This window comes from Lathamus discolor, chromosome 2 (genome assembly GCF_037157495.1).
Source record: "Lathamus discolor isolate bLatDis1 chromosome 2, bLatDis1.hap1, whole genome shotgun sequence".
NCBI lineage: Eukaryota > Metazoa > Chordata > Aves > Psittaciformes > Psittacidae > Lathamus > Lathamus discolor.
In genome coordinates, this window is record NC_088885.1 from 30,680,946 (window position 1) to 30,697,580 (window position 16,635).

Genomic DNA, 16,635 nt, shown 5'->3' on the forward strand with positions numbered 1-16,635 from the left:
TGTGAAGTCGTGGCCTTACCATCTAGCACTTTTGTTCAGTTAAACATGTATACTGGCTGTTGAAGAGAAGCAGAAAACAGGAAAGTGTGGGAGAAGGAGTGGCAAATGAAAAATGAGTGGTAGAAGAAGTATATGGGTAGGTTAAATATTCTTAAAATATTTTTCAAATATTTCTCAGAATATTCTATTATCAGTTAGAAACGTAATTCTAACTGCAAGAATATTTTTGAAGATTTCACTTCCACTGTGTGTTGTATCTGTTTGCTGACTTGAGTCTTAGAGTGCATTGAGTTTTACTGCTGTAAATACTGACCAAAAGGGAACTCTGAGTTTGTTCTTGTTTTTTAATAAGAAAAGCCTATTCAAACTTTGTATTTTGTGAATGTTTATAAGTCCTTTTGATTGTAAATGTTACATTTGCTTTGTCAGGAAAAGAAACCAATTACATTTGACCTGCTTAGCCAATAAGCACTTGGGAATTCAGGTTCAGTTTTTCAAGGAAAAGTTAAATGTACAAATCATTACCTGTGCAAATGATTACCTGTGAAACTGCCTGTCCTTACCTAGGAAAGTGAGTAGGAAATACTAGCCTCTCTCTGACTCTGTCCCATTGGCCAGAATAACTCAGCTGTTGAAAAGGGAGAAATATGACTGACATAGATTACTTCATTTCTGGAGCATTTGCAGTCCAGTCCCTAGTCTGCTCTATGAGCAGCACAATGATGTACAAAAATTCATATGGAAAATTCCTTATGTATGCAAACTACAGATAAATTGCAATCCAAATGAAATGAATTAACGAGTTAATAGTGACATCTTTATGCCCACCAACAGAGTTTTGAGCATCTGAAGGAAAGACTGGAGTTACAGATGTTAGACTTGAAGTTAACCTCTAAGACTATATTTTGATAGTGTCTGCCATAGCAGGACCCCATGCAGGTTGGCAGCTATACATGATACTTCAATGTAAATATTAAAAAGTAATATTCAGTCCCATACATTAAAACTGTAGTCTAGTTACAAATCAAGTGTAGTCTTCATAGCGGCTACATATGTTCATGTATAAATTTTTAACTTTTTAATTTTTAATCATTCCTTCATTTATTTCGACACTAAAATAAAAGACCTCTCTTTCAGCTTTTTTTTTTTCTTTATTCCACCATTTGAATAAATCTCCATTTTTGAACTGACTTATATACCCGGAATACATTTGATCTGCTAAGGGCAGAATATGAACACATTTCTCATGTGGTAACATCCGCAGTCTTAAACAACAGACTCCTTTGTCTAACCAGAGAAGTTACTGCTCTTCAAAACTCAGTAATCCTTGGTGGAATTAAAGTTTAGACAAGAAAGCTAGCAGAATTTTACGTATTTGAATAATAAAAATTTGAATAATAAATTTTTGTAAAGTTCTTTCTATGTTACAATGAAAAATGTTACAGTAAAAATACATCTAAAGCCCCAAACATGCATGGAAAAGAAAGACTAATTAAAATAAAAGTTAAGTCCTACTATGTTATTATCCATAATCTCTGCAGATCTATCTGTATGGCCAACAGAACTTCTCAGATTGTTGTTACAATTCTTGTTCCAAGATCATCCATATGTTCATGTATGTTAGCATGATCTGGGTCTGGAGTAAATCAATTAATTGTCACAGTTGAAGACTGAATGGGATTCTGGAGTTAGTCTGCATTCCAGATTTTACTTCATTTGCAAGTCAGAGCCCTCTAATACTATGCTGGCTGCCTTCAAATCTCCAACACCCTTACAGCAGTGTGTGCTCCCTTGTACCTCCAAAATATGTTACATTTAACCCTGGCATTAAGTTACAGTTGGGCTGTAACTTCATCCCCATGTTGTTTCAAGAACTTTCAACTGAGGAAAGAAAAGTAACTGTTATAATATTACCCCGCAGAGGTCCCAGAGGAGGTCCAAGTGAAGCACAATGCTGTACAAGTAAGACTCAATCAATGTAGAGTCCTGAACAATGTGGGTGAAGGTCATGGGCTAGACCAGATGGCACAAAACAGAAGCAATGCACAGTGCTTGCTGTGCCATTGGCAGCACACAGATAACTTCAAACTTCCTGGAGTTTAGATATCCTGAGGAAAATGTAACCACTGTTTCTGTGATACTAAATTTGGTTCGGACCTCTTAGGCTTCATAAAATACAGTCTCAGTTATAGTGTTGCCATCCAGAAACTTTTTCTGTACTCCTTCTGAATTCTCTTGTTATATGAGAAATTTCAAAAGCTTAAGGGAGGAGAATCAATAATATTCATAATTTTTCAGCTTCTTACAAATGTAGAGGACAAACTTACAAAAAAGACTCAACTTTCTTCTGCCTAAAGGCAAGTGTATTTTCCATTTTCACTTGTAAAGCTTCTTGCATGTCTAACCACATAGTACAATAGTAGAACTGTGAAAACAAAACTAAAAAAGAGGAAAAGTCGACATCATCAGCCTTTGTTATGCAGGTATACTGTCAGCATTTCTTTTCCAGTATTTCATTTAATGACAGAATTTCTTTTCACTGGCATTATACAATGTTTGAAATATGGAGACTGGCCAAGATCACTCCTTGATTGGTGAAGGCACCATCCTATCTGCGATGATTTAATAGCTAATGAGATCATATTCCTATGTCTTCAACTGTTGCCGTCATGATTTTGCAAAAATGAAGTATGAAGTCCTTTCTGCATCTGGCATCTCTTTTGATGTGGATCTAACCGCTGAGGGACTGAACTGAACTGAATGTTTCAAGAAAGCCAATTTACTCAGCTGGTCACAGACCCTTTGACCTCAATAGTGGAACTTGGCAAATCAATGAATATACTTATGTTTAGTGTTCTGTCAAGAATTGTGAAAAAGCTCTGTAAACCATAGATCCTTCTGCAAAATACTAGTTTGTAGTTTAAACATTAGTCTTTCTTCAGAGGCCAATGAGGCTAGTTAATTAAGCCTGAGGGGTTATGAACTGTTGGCAGTTAATAAGTCATAAAATTCCTCCATAAAACAGGATGTTAGATTCCATCACTGAGGCAAGGAGTACAAAGAGCCGGTGTATAAATATCTAATTGTACAAAAGGACTGGGATTTCTCACTGACTGCTCATCTGGAGTCTCCAGGGCACGCTCGCTATGGTTTCCTGATTTTTAGAAGCCAGTTTAAAAAATGAGTGCATTAAAGAGTAATTTGCCTGAAAGTTCAGGAAGTATGGGGTGGTGAAGGGAGGGGGAAAAGAAAGACAAAAGGAGGGCAAGAGAGGGAGAGAAACGGGGTTGGGGGGGGGGTGTAAAAGAAAGCAGAAGTGAGCTCTCTACACTGAGTTGGACATTATTACATTTGTCATCTGTTTTCTTTCTCCTTTAGGATGTTCACCATGGCAACGGTACACAGCAGGCTTTTTATGCTGACCCCAGCATCCTGTATGTTTCCCTCCATCGCTATGATGAAGGCAACTTCTTCCCCGGCAGTGGAGCCCCAAATGAGGTTAGGTTTATTTCTTTAGACCCCCATTTTTATTTGTATCTTTCAGGTAATTGCATTGCATGATTGCCCCTAATTTTCTTGTCCTTCTCTGGTTCCTTAAATTACACCAGATTACCAAATTGTCTACTGGGAGCAGGGGACCAGTGGAGAACAAGTGCATAACCCAGAGCAGTCCCTGTCAAACAAGGCTGGGCTAATCTGACATGTTGTTTGATGTTTGTTTCTGAAGCACGCAGGAACTATTTCTTCTCCCACCCCCCTCACACCACCACCCCCTGCTCCCCCCCCCCCCCCCCCCCCCCCGCTTTCCCTCTCTTTTCCCACTTCTGTTTTCTCCTCTTCACTCTTTTTGGCATTTTATTCCTTTTTCAGGTTGGAAGTGGCCCTGGTGAAGGTTATAACATAAATATTGCTTGGACAGGTGGCTTGGATCCTCCTATGGGTGATGTTGAGTATCTCACAGCATTCAGGTTTGTAACTTTTTCTTTTAAAATTCTGAAAACTGGATGTAGAACATAAGCACATGAACAAAAACTAATGAAATTTTGCAAGACATGAGAATGACTCAGGGTGAAACTAATTTAATGCTGGTTTCCAAGTATACAAAAGCTTAGTAAATAATAAAAATGGATAATTTAATTGCTGTGATCATCCACTCAAAATAATAATTTTAAAAAATCTATTTAATCAGTCACTCATTTTATCATTATTGTATCATGCCAGTAAAATTACTTTGAGCTTGTTCACATCTCTACCTACAGAATTTAAATGTAAGCAAAGGCAGAAGAAAATTACTGTTCGCACTCACATCAGTTGCAGTTACATGCAAGTAAAGAAGATGATAGAAAGCAATATGAAGTATGGTCCAAATCCAGCATTCCTCATTCACTTAGAAGTTTCATTGTGATGGCACAGATTTGACCAATTTGCTTTTCTATGAATTGCAGTAAAGTGTAACTTACTTAGAAGTAAATAACTTCTATTGTGAAAATGAAGTTAATTGTGAAATGTCTCGGTAAAAATGACAGGAAATATTGCATGCATGAAAGCATTTCTCTTTATTTTCAATAGCTTATTCTAAATGAAATTTTATTCTTTCATAGGTAACGCGTCATAGTTTTTAGTCTTACTTTTATGGGACCAGAGGAGATAAAAGCTGTTTAAAACACACTCTTTTAGACTTTCAGTAGTCCTGCCTTACCTACGCCATTTTCTTGCATTATAAGTAGTACAGTGAAGGGTTTAGTGGGCACTCACCTTTCTAGACAAAGGGCAAAGGCTATGTGTTTGAAAAGTGGAAACCGATATGCAAGAAAGGCAATGAGACAAGTAATGTATTTCCAGTCACTTTCAAGACTTCTAGTTTGAAGTAGTGCATTTATCTTATGTAGCTTTGGGATATTCTATTGATAATGCATCGCAAAAAATATAAACCCTTTTTTTTCCTTTTCTGTAGCATTCCTGTGCAGTCCATGAAATAATATGCAGAGGATCAGATAACAACACACTTGAATTCAAAGTATAAGCCCTAGATACAGAAACAGCATTACACAGTGACAGTATCACACTGTTGCTGTGGAAAAGGTTTCAATGTTATTTACAATATTTGTCTGTATTTAAAAAGAGTCTAAATAAATAGTGGCAGGCTCCAAAGTTTGTACTCCTCAGTATTTCCTCAAGCTCTTTCCAAGATCTTCTTCTTTGATGAGATTTTTACAGAAGTTAGGTAACTGGATGGTTATAATCACTGCTCTTAGTGTCTGATATCAATACATCTTGTATGATCATCCCAAAATTCTTGGTTTGGATCCAACTTGTCCCAGCGATGGTATAGGTAATCTGGCCATCTAATACTGCAGAGAATGGTGGTCCCAACTTATTGAACAAAAGATTCATGTAACTGACTGCAACCATAATTGGCACCCCTGATATCCTGACAACAAATACCTGGGCTTAATAATGCCTTGTCAAAGATGTACTTTGCAGTTCTATTTTAAGACAAGCTAATGAATAGTTTGGAGCCCCTAATATTGCTGCTGTACCTATTACTCTGCTTCAGTTTTAAAGGGATTTCAATATCTGTTCCTGAGTAAAGCAGCACTATTCAGGAAAATAAAATTATTGTAACTTACTACATGCTGGCTGATCATTTGCAGACATACCACTAATATAAATGCTTATTTTTTTTATTTTATTTTATTGCAGGTAAGTTCAATGTCAAGGTTGAGATGTGCCTTAAAAGAATTGCTGATGATGCAGAATTTAATGCTTCTCTTTTCAATACATTTAACCTCAAAATTAATGTTGGAATTAATGTGAATGTTATATTTTTTAATATAATGCTGTTGACTGATTACAATAGTTATTGCTGTTTTCCTTTTCTCCAAGGATTGACAGGAAATGTTTCCCTACACCCTAAGACCATTTTTGCTTGGGCACAGTCATTGTGCCCTATCTAGGTATTATTGATATGGATTTGGTGTGACTGGTATGACAAATCTGAATGGGGAACAATGGAGCAAACAGCATGGAACTTTGAAGGGCGAATAGAAAAATCTCTTAACTTTACATAAGAACAAGGTAGCTATTTTATGTGCATCTGGTCTGAATGTTAGCTAAATTTATGACTCCTAGTAAAGAGACAATCTGTGGAACAGAATCTAGCCCTGCTATTATCCAAAATTTCAAACATCATATAGCCTGTGTTTTGCCAGAATTGTGAGACAGTCAAGAGAGATCCGCAGTTCAGTCATTTAGCCATAGATAGAAAGGTACAGGCTTCAAGAATTTCAATAGAAGAGCTGCTGGAATACCCCCACAAGTCAGCTGTTGTTTTGGAGTTTTGACCTGCAACAGGTCAGTTTTTAGGAAAATAAACAGTGAGTTATGTAGATAGGAAAATAGGCTTGATTTTTCTTTTTTTTTTTTTTTTTTTAGATAAATTGGTTTTAGAGACAGATTTACAGGGAAGATCAAAGATCCAATCTAAGGGTGGGTAAAAGGTTGAACATCCTCAATTTTAAGACAAAAATAAGGGACAAAATGGAGAGGTTTTCTCTTCATACCTACTCCCCAGTAGACAGAGAGGTTATGCAGTTTTCAATCCCTAGCAAAGTCAGGGGATCAAAGGTGTGAGTAAGTTTACAGATAGGTGGAGCCTGTATGGTAAGAAGCTGAAGTTTCCTGTTTTCTGCCTGCCTTGGAAGCCTAACCCTTTGAGTTCTTAGGAACTGAGAAATTTGCATTAAAATCATCTAAAGCTCCCTGGGGGGTACATATAACCTTCACTTTGTCACCAGCAAAGCCCTAGTTTCTTTCCAGAATTGCACCAAGCACATATTTGAAGTGTCAGCAGCCATGACACTAGGTAGCTTGTTGCTGCTTGATTGACTGTCAATTTCACAGTCTTCTGAATGATGTCCACAGAAATAGAGAGCGAGGGTTTCTTCGGACTCAGGAGTTTTGTCCATAATAATGTATTATATATGATGATGTAGTTGATATCAGGTATATTGTTCACCTGCCAGAATATATTTGTAGAACAATGTAAGTATTTACATACAGACACATGTAGGGAGCTGAATATTACTTATTGTACACTGCGTAAATTGCTAGATGAATCTATTTTAAGTACATTTTGTTGGGACGGAATGAGAGTCCACCTCACTCTTCCTTCACACTGTCCAAGAGAAAATATTTCTATTTCTTTGGGGAAAAGCAACTTTAATGTGTAAAAATGCAGAAAATTTGAATATGAGTTAGAGGCATAACAGAATAATCACTTCAAAGGCATGCTGAGTGAGTGGCTCCTGTGGGACTCTTGTGAAACAAGAAAAATAATGGTGATGGTTTGTCTTTGCCATTTTAATTTCAGTGCTACGTGAAGAGACCTTGTTGTATTTTTAAAGTAATTCTAGTACAAAATAAAATTTAAATGTCTGTAACTGGATTGAAGATGAAGACTGCGCTTTCATGTATAAAAGAATACGTTTTCCTTTACATTTCTTTCCCATTTCTACTAAGAAAATATGTTTGCCTGTGTTAACTGCAAGGACATAGTATAAAATGTAGGAGAGAGAAGTTTCTCTAGAATGGAAAAGAAGTGTAGTAATTAAATCACTGTACCTTTTATTTTTTTCCAGAAAAGTTTTGTTTGAGGTTTACTATAGTTAAGCAACTTGTCTACAAAAATCCTAAAGTGCAGGCATCTCTTCCCCTGTTAACCAAAGCACAGTTCTCCATTATTTTCAAGGCTTCATGTATCCTTCCCTTCAGACAGTTTTGTTTCATCATTTACTGCCATCTATTCAGGTTAAATTTGCTTTAATCTCTTTGAAGGCAATAGAAGATGGTGGCTCTTTTCTAAGAGGATAATTCTACATGAGTTTATGAGGGTGTAATCCAGTCTCTTCTGCCAACAGTTACAGAAAAAATAAGAGCAATAGTCAACTACTAATGTTCAAATAATTATTTTCATAAGCTCCGCATTTTACCAGATGGGCTCAGTGAAGGGGGCAGCAGACAGAGGCTTAGGTCTGTGTTGCACATGCACACATGTATATGTATATACTTGGAGTTTACAGAGGACAGGAGAGATGTGCTTCTATAGAGCAGAATATAGAAGATGCAGGAGGCAGTGGGAACAAATGTGAGTGTTTAGGATAGTCAGAGAGAAGCAAGCGACAGAATGAGACTGGGGTGTGACTTCCAACTGCTTTGCACTGCTTTTATTTAACAAAGGAGCTGTAAATTTAACTTAATCAGCCAGTATGCACTGGCTGCTTTTCTCTACTCCAGAATAGCATTAAACAGCCACAGCATATCAATGAACCTGGCCGTAAAAGCTTACATAAAATGAAATGTATGTGTGCTTCTTGGAATGATTAGAAATAGCTCATGATAGTCTTATCTTTGAGATCCAATTTTTAGCAGCCACATGTATGATTTTAATTTAAGGAGCTGAGAAAATTCAAAAGGCATAGGTGATGTTAAGTCACAGTTAAGGATGAATTATACCCATGATTCAATTTAAAACACAGGACAAAATTTATAATTGTCCCCAAAATAATAATTTTATCTAAAAAGAATTCAAAATTAAAATCATACTTGAAATTGTATATGTTATAGTGTAAAAATGAAAGAAAAGTTGTGCAGAAAATCTGCACTCTGTGTTACAATTCTCAGTGCTTGTTTTGGGAGAAAATAAATGTGTCTAAAATTCTGTATTTTGAACTTTGATATATTCATCGCAGTCTTGTGGACTTAAACATCATAGTTAAATTTATTTGAGAAATTGCACTGATGTATACCAAGTGTTTTTATATTTTCTGGTCTGATGACATTTAATTTTGACTCTTCAAATGAAAAGCTTTGTAAATGCACTTTTGTTGGTTTTCAGATATATTCTTCTTTTCATTTTCTTCTGTTTCAGCATAGATACTGATATGAATTTTTTTGACTTAAGTTACATTTTGATACATAAACCCTATAGAGAACACTATATGGCTGTATTTTCCTTATTTTTTCATATAAGTATACATAGACAGTGTATTTGTATATATTATTTTAATTTGCCTTTAAATTTCACTTTTATAACTTTTTGTTCACTAAGGAATTCGAGATAACTAATTTTCTGTGTATCCTATTGGTATATGGTCTTAATGTGTGTCTGAAAAACAAAAGTTCTTTGTTTCAGCTCAAATAATTAGGCTTCCACTTTCATTAAATGTCTGTTTGTTCATGTATTATATGTGTAGATGAAATGCGTATTCTTGGTTATCCATATTTATTATTTTAAATATATTTGCATTATCTGTTTCATTTCCTTTCCTATTTGTATTCTCTGGAACTACAATATTTCTGGTCTTCTCAATCTCTCTTCATTTAGAAATATATCCAGTTGCCAAGTCATTTTAATTCTCATCTCTGAAGCTCTGCTGTTTTATAGAAATGAGCTAAATACACCACATGAGGGCGAACCATCGATTTATATTATTTTGATTATTATCATGGTTTTCTTTGACACCACTGTTCTGCAATATTGTATAACTTTGAGTAGAAATCTAGTTTCTGGTAAGCAAAAGACTGTAAGACATAAAAATCAACATTTTTCCTAGCTCTACCTATTTACAGCAAGTCATAGAACAGTGGTGTACTGTGATAATGTTTAATGAATTCCACCAAGAATAGCTTTTGAGAAAAAAATGTTCTTTTAAACAATAATTTTAAATACCCATAACTTAATGCTATATATTTTTATGACTGTAATCTCCAGGGGCTGCTTCTAAGGCTGTATTATGATAGACTGGGTCTAAAAAAAATATGGTAAGACCTAGTTTCTGCTTCAAATATGAAGAGATAAAAAGACAAAAGTGTGGGAGAGGAAATGAAAAAGCCAAGTTAGCTGCTCAGTCTCATGAGTCAAGAAAAGAACTTGAAGGAGACAGAACTAACATCTTCAGAACTGTATTATGTCATCAGTGAACTCCATTGGCAATAGCCTCAGACGAGCAAAATGCCATGTTCATATATACTGATGGAAATAAATTATTTCTCAATATTTTGCTTTACAATAACTCATAAAGATTATCCCAGCTATTGCTCTTTCTTTTTTCTATTCGCTGACAGCAATGTATTCAGCATTCCATGCACAAAGAGGAAGGCAGAATCTCTGAGTCATATGTATGACAGGCAGATAATGATTTACCCAAATGTAGATGGACATTATTGAGAGTGCTAATCATCTACAATCCTTCTGCACTGTCATAGGCATAGTACTGCTTTTATGAAGAAGAGTAAAGCTGAACAGAACGCAGTCATGGAAGCTCTAGGAAATCTATACAATGGTTTCTGTATAGATTGCCCTCAGTCACCCACAGCATTCTTTGGAGTCATAAGTTAACAGTTTCAATCAGTTTTTAATATCTGATTTTGTCTACTTCTTCCAAGTATCCTTTAAAAATGAGCATTTTAACCAGAGATATCTTTCTTTTCCCTTCTGATGTAGAAAATGTCTTAAGCGAATTCAAAGAAGGGTACACCAAACAGCTATAAAAAGATGTCTTAAGAGTGCACGAGCAGTTCCTTTTGAAGAAGTTTGAAGGTAGAAGTTTGCTTGGACTAATATTTTTTAAATCTGCTTAGAGTACAAGTTTCATATGTAAATATTAAATAGTCCTGAGGATTTGTGGATTTTGAATATTTTTCTCAGTGTGGTGGGGGAGGTTTTGTAATAATGGTAAATTTTCATGCTTGTTTCTTGACAAATGTTCTGAGCATTCAGATGATTGGTATCATGGGGATAGGGACAGAGTCCTTAGGAAATGGAGAAGCGGAGTTAAAAGCATTTGAAACACTGGTATAAACAGCTTTTCAACATTTTGTTGTACTTCAAAGTTCACCATAAAACTAAAACTGGCAACAGTGTTTATAACCTGCGACCTCTTGTTCTTCCTACTTGTTTATTTTTATTTGGAAAAATCCAACTTCTTCTCACCAAACTACCCTAAATTTTCACTTTTACTGTACCAGGATTTTTAAAACTGTATATGATGCTCCTCTCTTTCACTGGAACTAGAGAAATTAAATCTTTCATTACCGAAATTAATTAGTGTCGGTTTACTTTTCTATAGATGCACAGTTTCTTTTATTGACATGGAAGAGTAGGGGGTGGAGGAGAAAGGATAATAAAATATAACATGTGTCAGGTTTATGTGGTTCAGGTTAAAACTATTTGATTAAAACCCCAAACCATACATGGCCTGTAGTTTCAAAAGTACTGAAAGGTACCTGAACTCTTTTCCGATATAACCATTTTCCAATTTTTGTCAAGCCAGAAAGATGAAAGAATAAAGGTGTATGGATAAAGACTTGCCATATTGTCAAATACTTTCATGGAAAGGTGTGAAATATCACCACAAAGGTCCTGGAAGAAATTAAACAGCAGCAAGAGCACAGAAGGTATTTTTATCCTAAAAGTCGAAATATCTGTGGCATTTCAATGGAGATAAATGTCAGGTCTGAATTAAAAGTCCTACAGCAACACTGAGCAACTGCATAGATGTCCAGCCCCAATTTAAATTTTGCTGTTTTATAATAACTTTTGAGAACTACACTGTAGCCTGTAAAAAATACCCACATGTTCTCTGCTGGAACAGCTCCAGACTGTAACAGAACCACTAGATTGCACCCTGGTGCTTTATGTATTGTTTAATTGTTTTCCTTTGGTGGATATTTTTATTAAAAGCCCATTATCCAGAATCAGACAGAAGTGTTGTTTCAAGAACAGCAGAAACAGAGGCCTTTCGGCTACACGGTTCTGATTAATGCTTTCTTTAGCCAGCTTAGCTAATGAAACCTCCACTATTCTTCTTTTAATACGTAAAGAAGAAAAAGAAATGGGAGTTTATTTTGCTCCTTTCAAATATAAGCTGGATTGCAAAGAACTACTGTGAAGTTCTGTGTGTGCTCACGCACCTGTATCTCAGTGTAAGTTTGTGTGGGTACCTCCAGGGCATGCCTCTGCTTACAGATGTTCTCATGCTTTTGCACCAATAACTCCTTGGAGATATTTTTTAATCCTAATGATTAATGTGCTACACTTTAGCCCCAAAGTAATTGAATGAAAGGAACATAGATAGAAAATATATTCTAGCAAATAAAGATCCAGTAATTCTGAAGAAAAATAGAAAAATCTGGCAAGAGTCAGATTTTGAAATCCTGAATTATGCTGAATAGCACTCTGCTCAGTCTTGCAAGATCTTATGAGGTTTCTTATTACTGGATATTGTTGGAGCCCCAACTCTGAGTATTTTATTACTTTTTAAAGTCAGCTTTTAGTCTTGTGGAGAGATGTTTGAAACTATGAAAACATAAATGTCTCAAAAGTGGATATCTAATGAAAAAGTACAGGGAGGTCTATGACTCATGATTATGTGGTATTAACAGTACTGCTTGGGCCACCAGTAATCACATTAAATTGATGCAGGTTCTTGCAGAATAAATTGTTTCCCAGTCTGAGGGAATCCATCAGACTTCAAACTCCTAGACATTGTTTCTTACAGACAATATAAGAAAAATGTTCAGTCCTTGAGTGACTAATCATGTTTGGTATATTTGTACATTTTTTCATGCAAAATGGAGCCTTTGTCCTGTGATCACATATACTAGGGTCAGGATTCAGAAGTAAACTGATCATTTGTGTCATTAGGTAATGCAAGTCTCAGTTCTGCATACCAGCATTATTCATTGCTATGATATAGTGTTGTTACTTATATAAAATAGTAGCTTCTTGCAAAAGTCATTTTTAAAAGAGTTTGTGAAAGCAGAGGCTCTTTGCCAAGTAAATGTTTCAGGATCTTATCTTAGATACTGTGACAACATTTAACCTAATTAAGCAATCAAATATTTAAGTTTATATGCAAGCAGCTTCATGAGTTGTTATATCTTTAAACAAGATAAGCTTTCGAAGTATTTCAGTAGGTGATTCATGTATTTAACTCCTACAAGTGTTCTAGCCATATTTATGTCAGGTGTTAAAGTCACCAAAATTATTAATTTATTACAAAATATTATGAAAAACTGAACCAAACAAATCTCAACACAGTATAAAACTAGGTTGAAAAATATCTACATCTGGGGTGCATTTCTCCTATGTCATGCATAGGAGCGTACAGGCTTATCAGATGATACACTGTTGAGGGCTGAAGGGAAGAAGCAACTTACTTGGGTTTTTTAATCCCTTACAGTAAATTAACTGGTCTCTGCTGCTTTTTCCCTCCTGTGCAGGGTGTGCATTACTAAGTAGAGATGACCAAAGACAGCAATTCCAGTAAGTAGCAACTATCAGTGGTTTCGACATGTGATTTTTTTCTACACTGGAACAAAACCAAAACTATTTGAAATTTTCCAAGAAAACAACTAAGTGTGCATTTCAAACCCTTTTGTGACAATGTTCATTTCTAGCCTTATGGTGAGGACATTACCCTAGGAAGCGAAAAAACATTCATTGAAAAATTCAAAATAATTAAAAAAATAATCTTGTCCCCTATTCTTACAAATCAGGTACTCGAACCTGGCCTCATCACATCTGAAATTAATGCCTTTGATGTCACACTGTTTTAGAATGTTGCTTCCCCTCCCCATCCTCCCCTTAAAAGAAGTTTCCCTTTGAAAAGTACAGTAATGTACGTCTACAGGATTATTAGGCTGATGGGAGAATGGGGGCTAATTATCTCCCTATCCAATCCAACTCTCCCATGTCTTCAATAAAGATATTTACAGATGAAGAAAGTATTGTTTGTAAACCTCTGTAAGTGCTTCGTTTCCTATGTCTCAGGGACTTCTCACTCCTCATGCTTCATTAAAATCTGCTTCACTGCGTATGTAATGAACTCTCTATGGAAACTGATTCCTCTTGGATCTGAAAATGACAATTTATTATCTGCTCATTTACCTCATTTGTTCTACAACGAAAACATCTTTCAAAAGGTTACCTATAATTTTCAATATACTTCTTACGAACTGCAAGCAAAACCAGGAAAAGAAATGCAGTGACAGCAGCATAAAAAACCTGCGATTTCCAACTGATCATGAAGGAGGTGATTTCATTCTCAATCTGTACCATCAGACAGGCCACTGCTCAGAAGTATTAGCTGCCCCTGAAAATGAAAACATGCAGTGGATGAGTGTTCTTGAATTAATTTTTACTTCCTCTGTGTCAAGTTCAGTCACTGGCCCCTATGTAAAATATCACTGAACAAAATGAAAATTTTTTGTTGTTGTTTTTCTGTGGTCTTGCAGAGCAAATTTAAGAATGTCAGAGTATTGCAAATGCTTTTCTAATAGTACTAAACCATAGACATAATTTTCCAATATTTAAAATACTCCCTCTCCTGCCCCTTTGCCTTCCACATTCCTCTCTTGGAGTCATAATTTGACCACCCACCAAATTCTTCACAGCAGCCCTAACTCCCTTTTTCCTCCCACAGCTCTGTTCTATGCCTCTGATCACAGAGTAGCTCCTCATCTGCTCTCCTTCTCAAACTCTTTGCTTGGCACCAGGCCTCATTCTTTTTTATCTTTCGATATCTGGGACACAAGCTTTTCTCTTCCCTTATTCATCTATTTAACCTCTCATACCCTGTGCAAGAGGCTTTTGTCCCTTGTGATACAAGCGTGTTTCATTGAAAAGTAAAAGTTCTAAGTTCTCTATCATCCTCCTTCCTTTATCCCTCTCTATGACGAAAGACTGTTGAGTTTACAGATTGCTGTCTGTCCTCTGGATCAGTTCTAGATCTTCAAAATAGCATCTCAGCCACCTCAGGCTTCCTTTCCTCTGGAACCATTCTTAGCAAAAACCCCTCCTAGCCCAAAAACTCAGTTTGTATTTCACTTTAATTTTCCTTATCCTGTGCGTCATCTACTTCTATTGACCCTGATGATCTTTGTCTTGAAAGTTCATCCTTCCATGGCTTCCATGTTTGTTAGCCCCTGGCCTCCAGCCAAAATTTCAAATAGCTCCTTTAATTATCTTTTGGAAGAATCAATATTTTACTCCTTAAGCTTTCTTCAGGGATTCCATGACATTCTGCTTTTGGTCTTGGTCTCATCTATTTCTTTGTGTCTGTTAGAGGACAGTGCATCCACAATGCAAATCCAATTGCTGTTTGACAGAGAATTACTTCTCTGTTCTAGGTATGCCTCCTCTGCATCATGAAAATCTGTAATAACTTTATGATATACTAATTGGGCAAATTTGCCTTTTCTTCAAACTCAACCTTACCACATTTTTACTCTATAGGCAAAACCATCTTCTATCTGTCAATCAGACAAGTTCTTGTGTTATCTTTGACTTTCTCTGTTGGAAGTCACAACAGAGCAATGTCTAAATTTTGCAGATTCTTTCTGTAGCTTGTCTGAAATACAGAATATGCTGCCATTGCAACCAGCTAAGGTGATTTCTAAACTTCTGCTATTTTGTTTATTATTGCAATGTCTCTTCTAATGATCATTTTCCAGATCATGACATCAGGTATAGGTTTTCTGCTTCTTTTCTGATGATGTTCATACTTGTAGGGTATTCTCATAAGCAGTTACAAGCCTACTTCATTAGCCTCCTTGAAATCTTTTATTACATTTCTATTTTGCTATATTGCCTCCCACAAACTGGGCAGTAGTTAAATTTCTATACTGCTAAAATTGCTTCTAATTTTCTAGCTTGTTCATTTTCTCCCTGTAGTTCCCCAAGTCTCCATAGAATATGTAGACAGGAGCCCTCTTTTTATTCCTTCTTTGCAGTATCTTATGCAATGGGGTTTTTGTTCGTGACGGTACCTCCAATACACTGTACTAATATAAATGGGTTTGTTATTATTAAGGGTAATAGTAAGATGTAAGGAGTTAAAAGATTAGTTTGGGAGATGTAAGCTGTTCCTCTCCCTTCCATGTTCCATGAGGGTACATACCCTGATACTGGCGAGAATGGCTGCATGTGAGACATAGGATCACACAAGCTGGAGCCCTGGCTAGGGCTAAGGCTAGAACCAGACTAGAATCTGGTTGTCTGGTATGGTGCGAAAGGGGTTGTTCCACTTTTGAAGGACTTGAAACAGAGATGGAGGGATTAAGTCCTCTAGCCCAGAGGAAAGACATTAAATTATTTCTCTTTTATGCAAGTTTTAATGACTAGAATTTATCCGGGACATGGTGACAGGGACCTGTATTCTGGAACTGCTCTTTGTCAACTCAGACATAAGTATGCTACTGGCAGGAGTCCTTCCCCAAACAGGCTTTGAAAGTGTGATCCACCCTCTGTCCATCTGTCTCAGGAGCACAGATATTGCTCAGTATCACTTCCACAGCATCTATGATCTCATTAAGCCCATGAGCATACATATCTTGTTGACATCTGAGGAAACATGATGATTATCAACAAAATGTAGGGCCTGTTATACACTGTAGCACTTCAAACACAATGAGGTTATTAAGGCTTAATTACATAAGAAATGGTATACATGTTTTGCAAGCTAGTAGAATGTCACTTGCAGAATTTAAGCAAAATATAAGAGTTTCCTAAGTTTCTATTATAGTTTTATTTCCAGCAGTATTCCTGACAAACTAAATAAATTACTGCATGTA

The 16,635-nt window shown here is 36.1% G+C and overlaps 1 protein-coding gene across 1 annotated transcript in view; it reads left to right on the forward strand.

The window, feature by feature from the left end:
* The window catches only part of HDAC9 (histone deacetylase 9), a 457,613-nt gene that overhangs the window by 362,778 nt on the left and 78,200 nt on the right, over positions 1-16,635 (forward strand). Inside the window, exons 19-20 of the mRNA XM_065666283.1 lie at positions 3,379-3,498; positions 3,871-3,968. Of these exons, the coding sequence (XP_065522355.1) occupies positions 3,379-3,498; positions 3,871-3,968 (218 nt within the window). The remainder of the gene's footprint in view (positions 1-3,378; positions 3,499-3,870; positions 3,969-16,635) is intronic.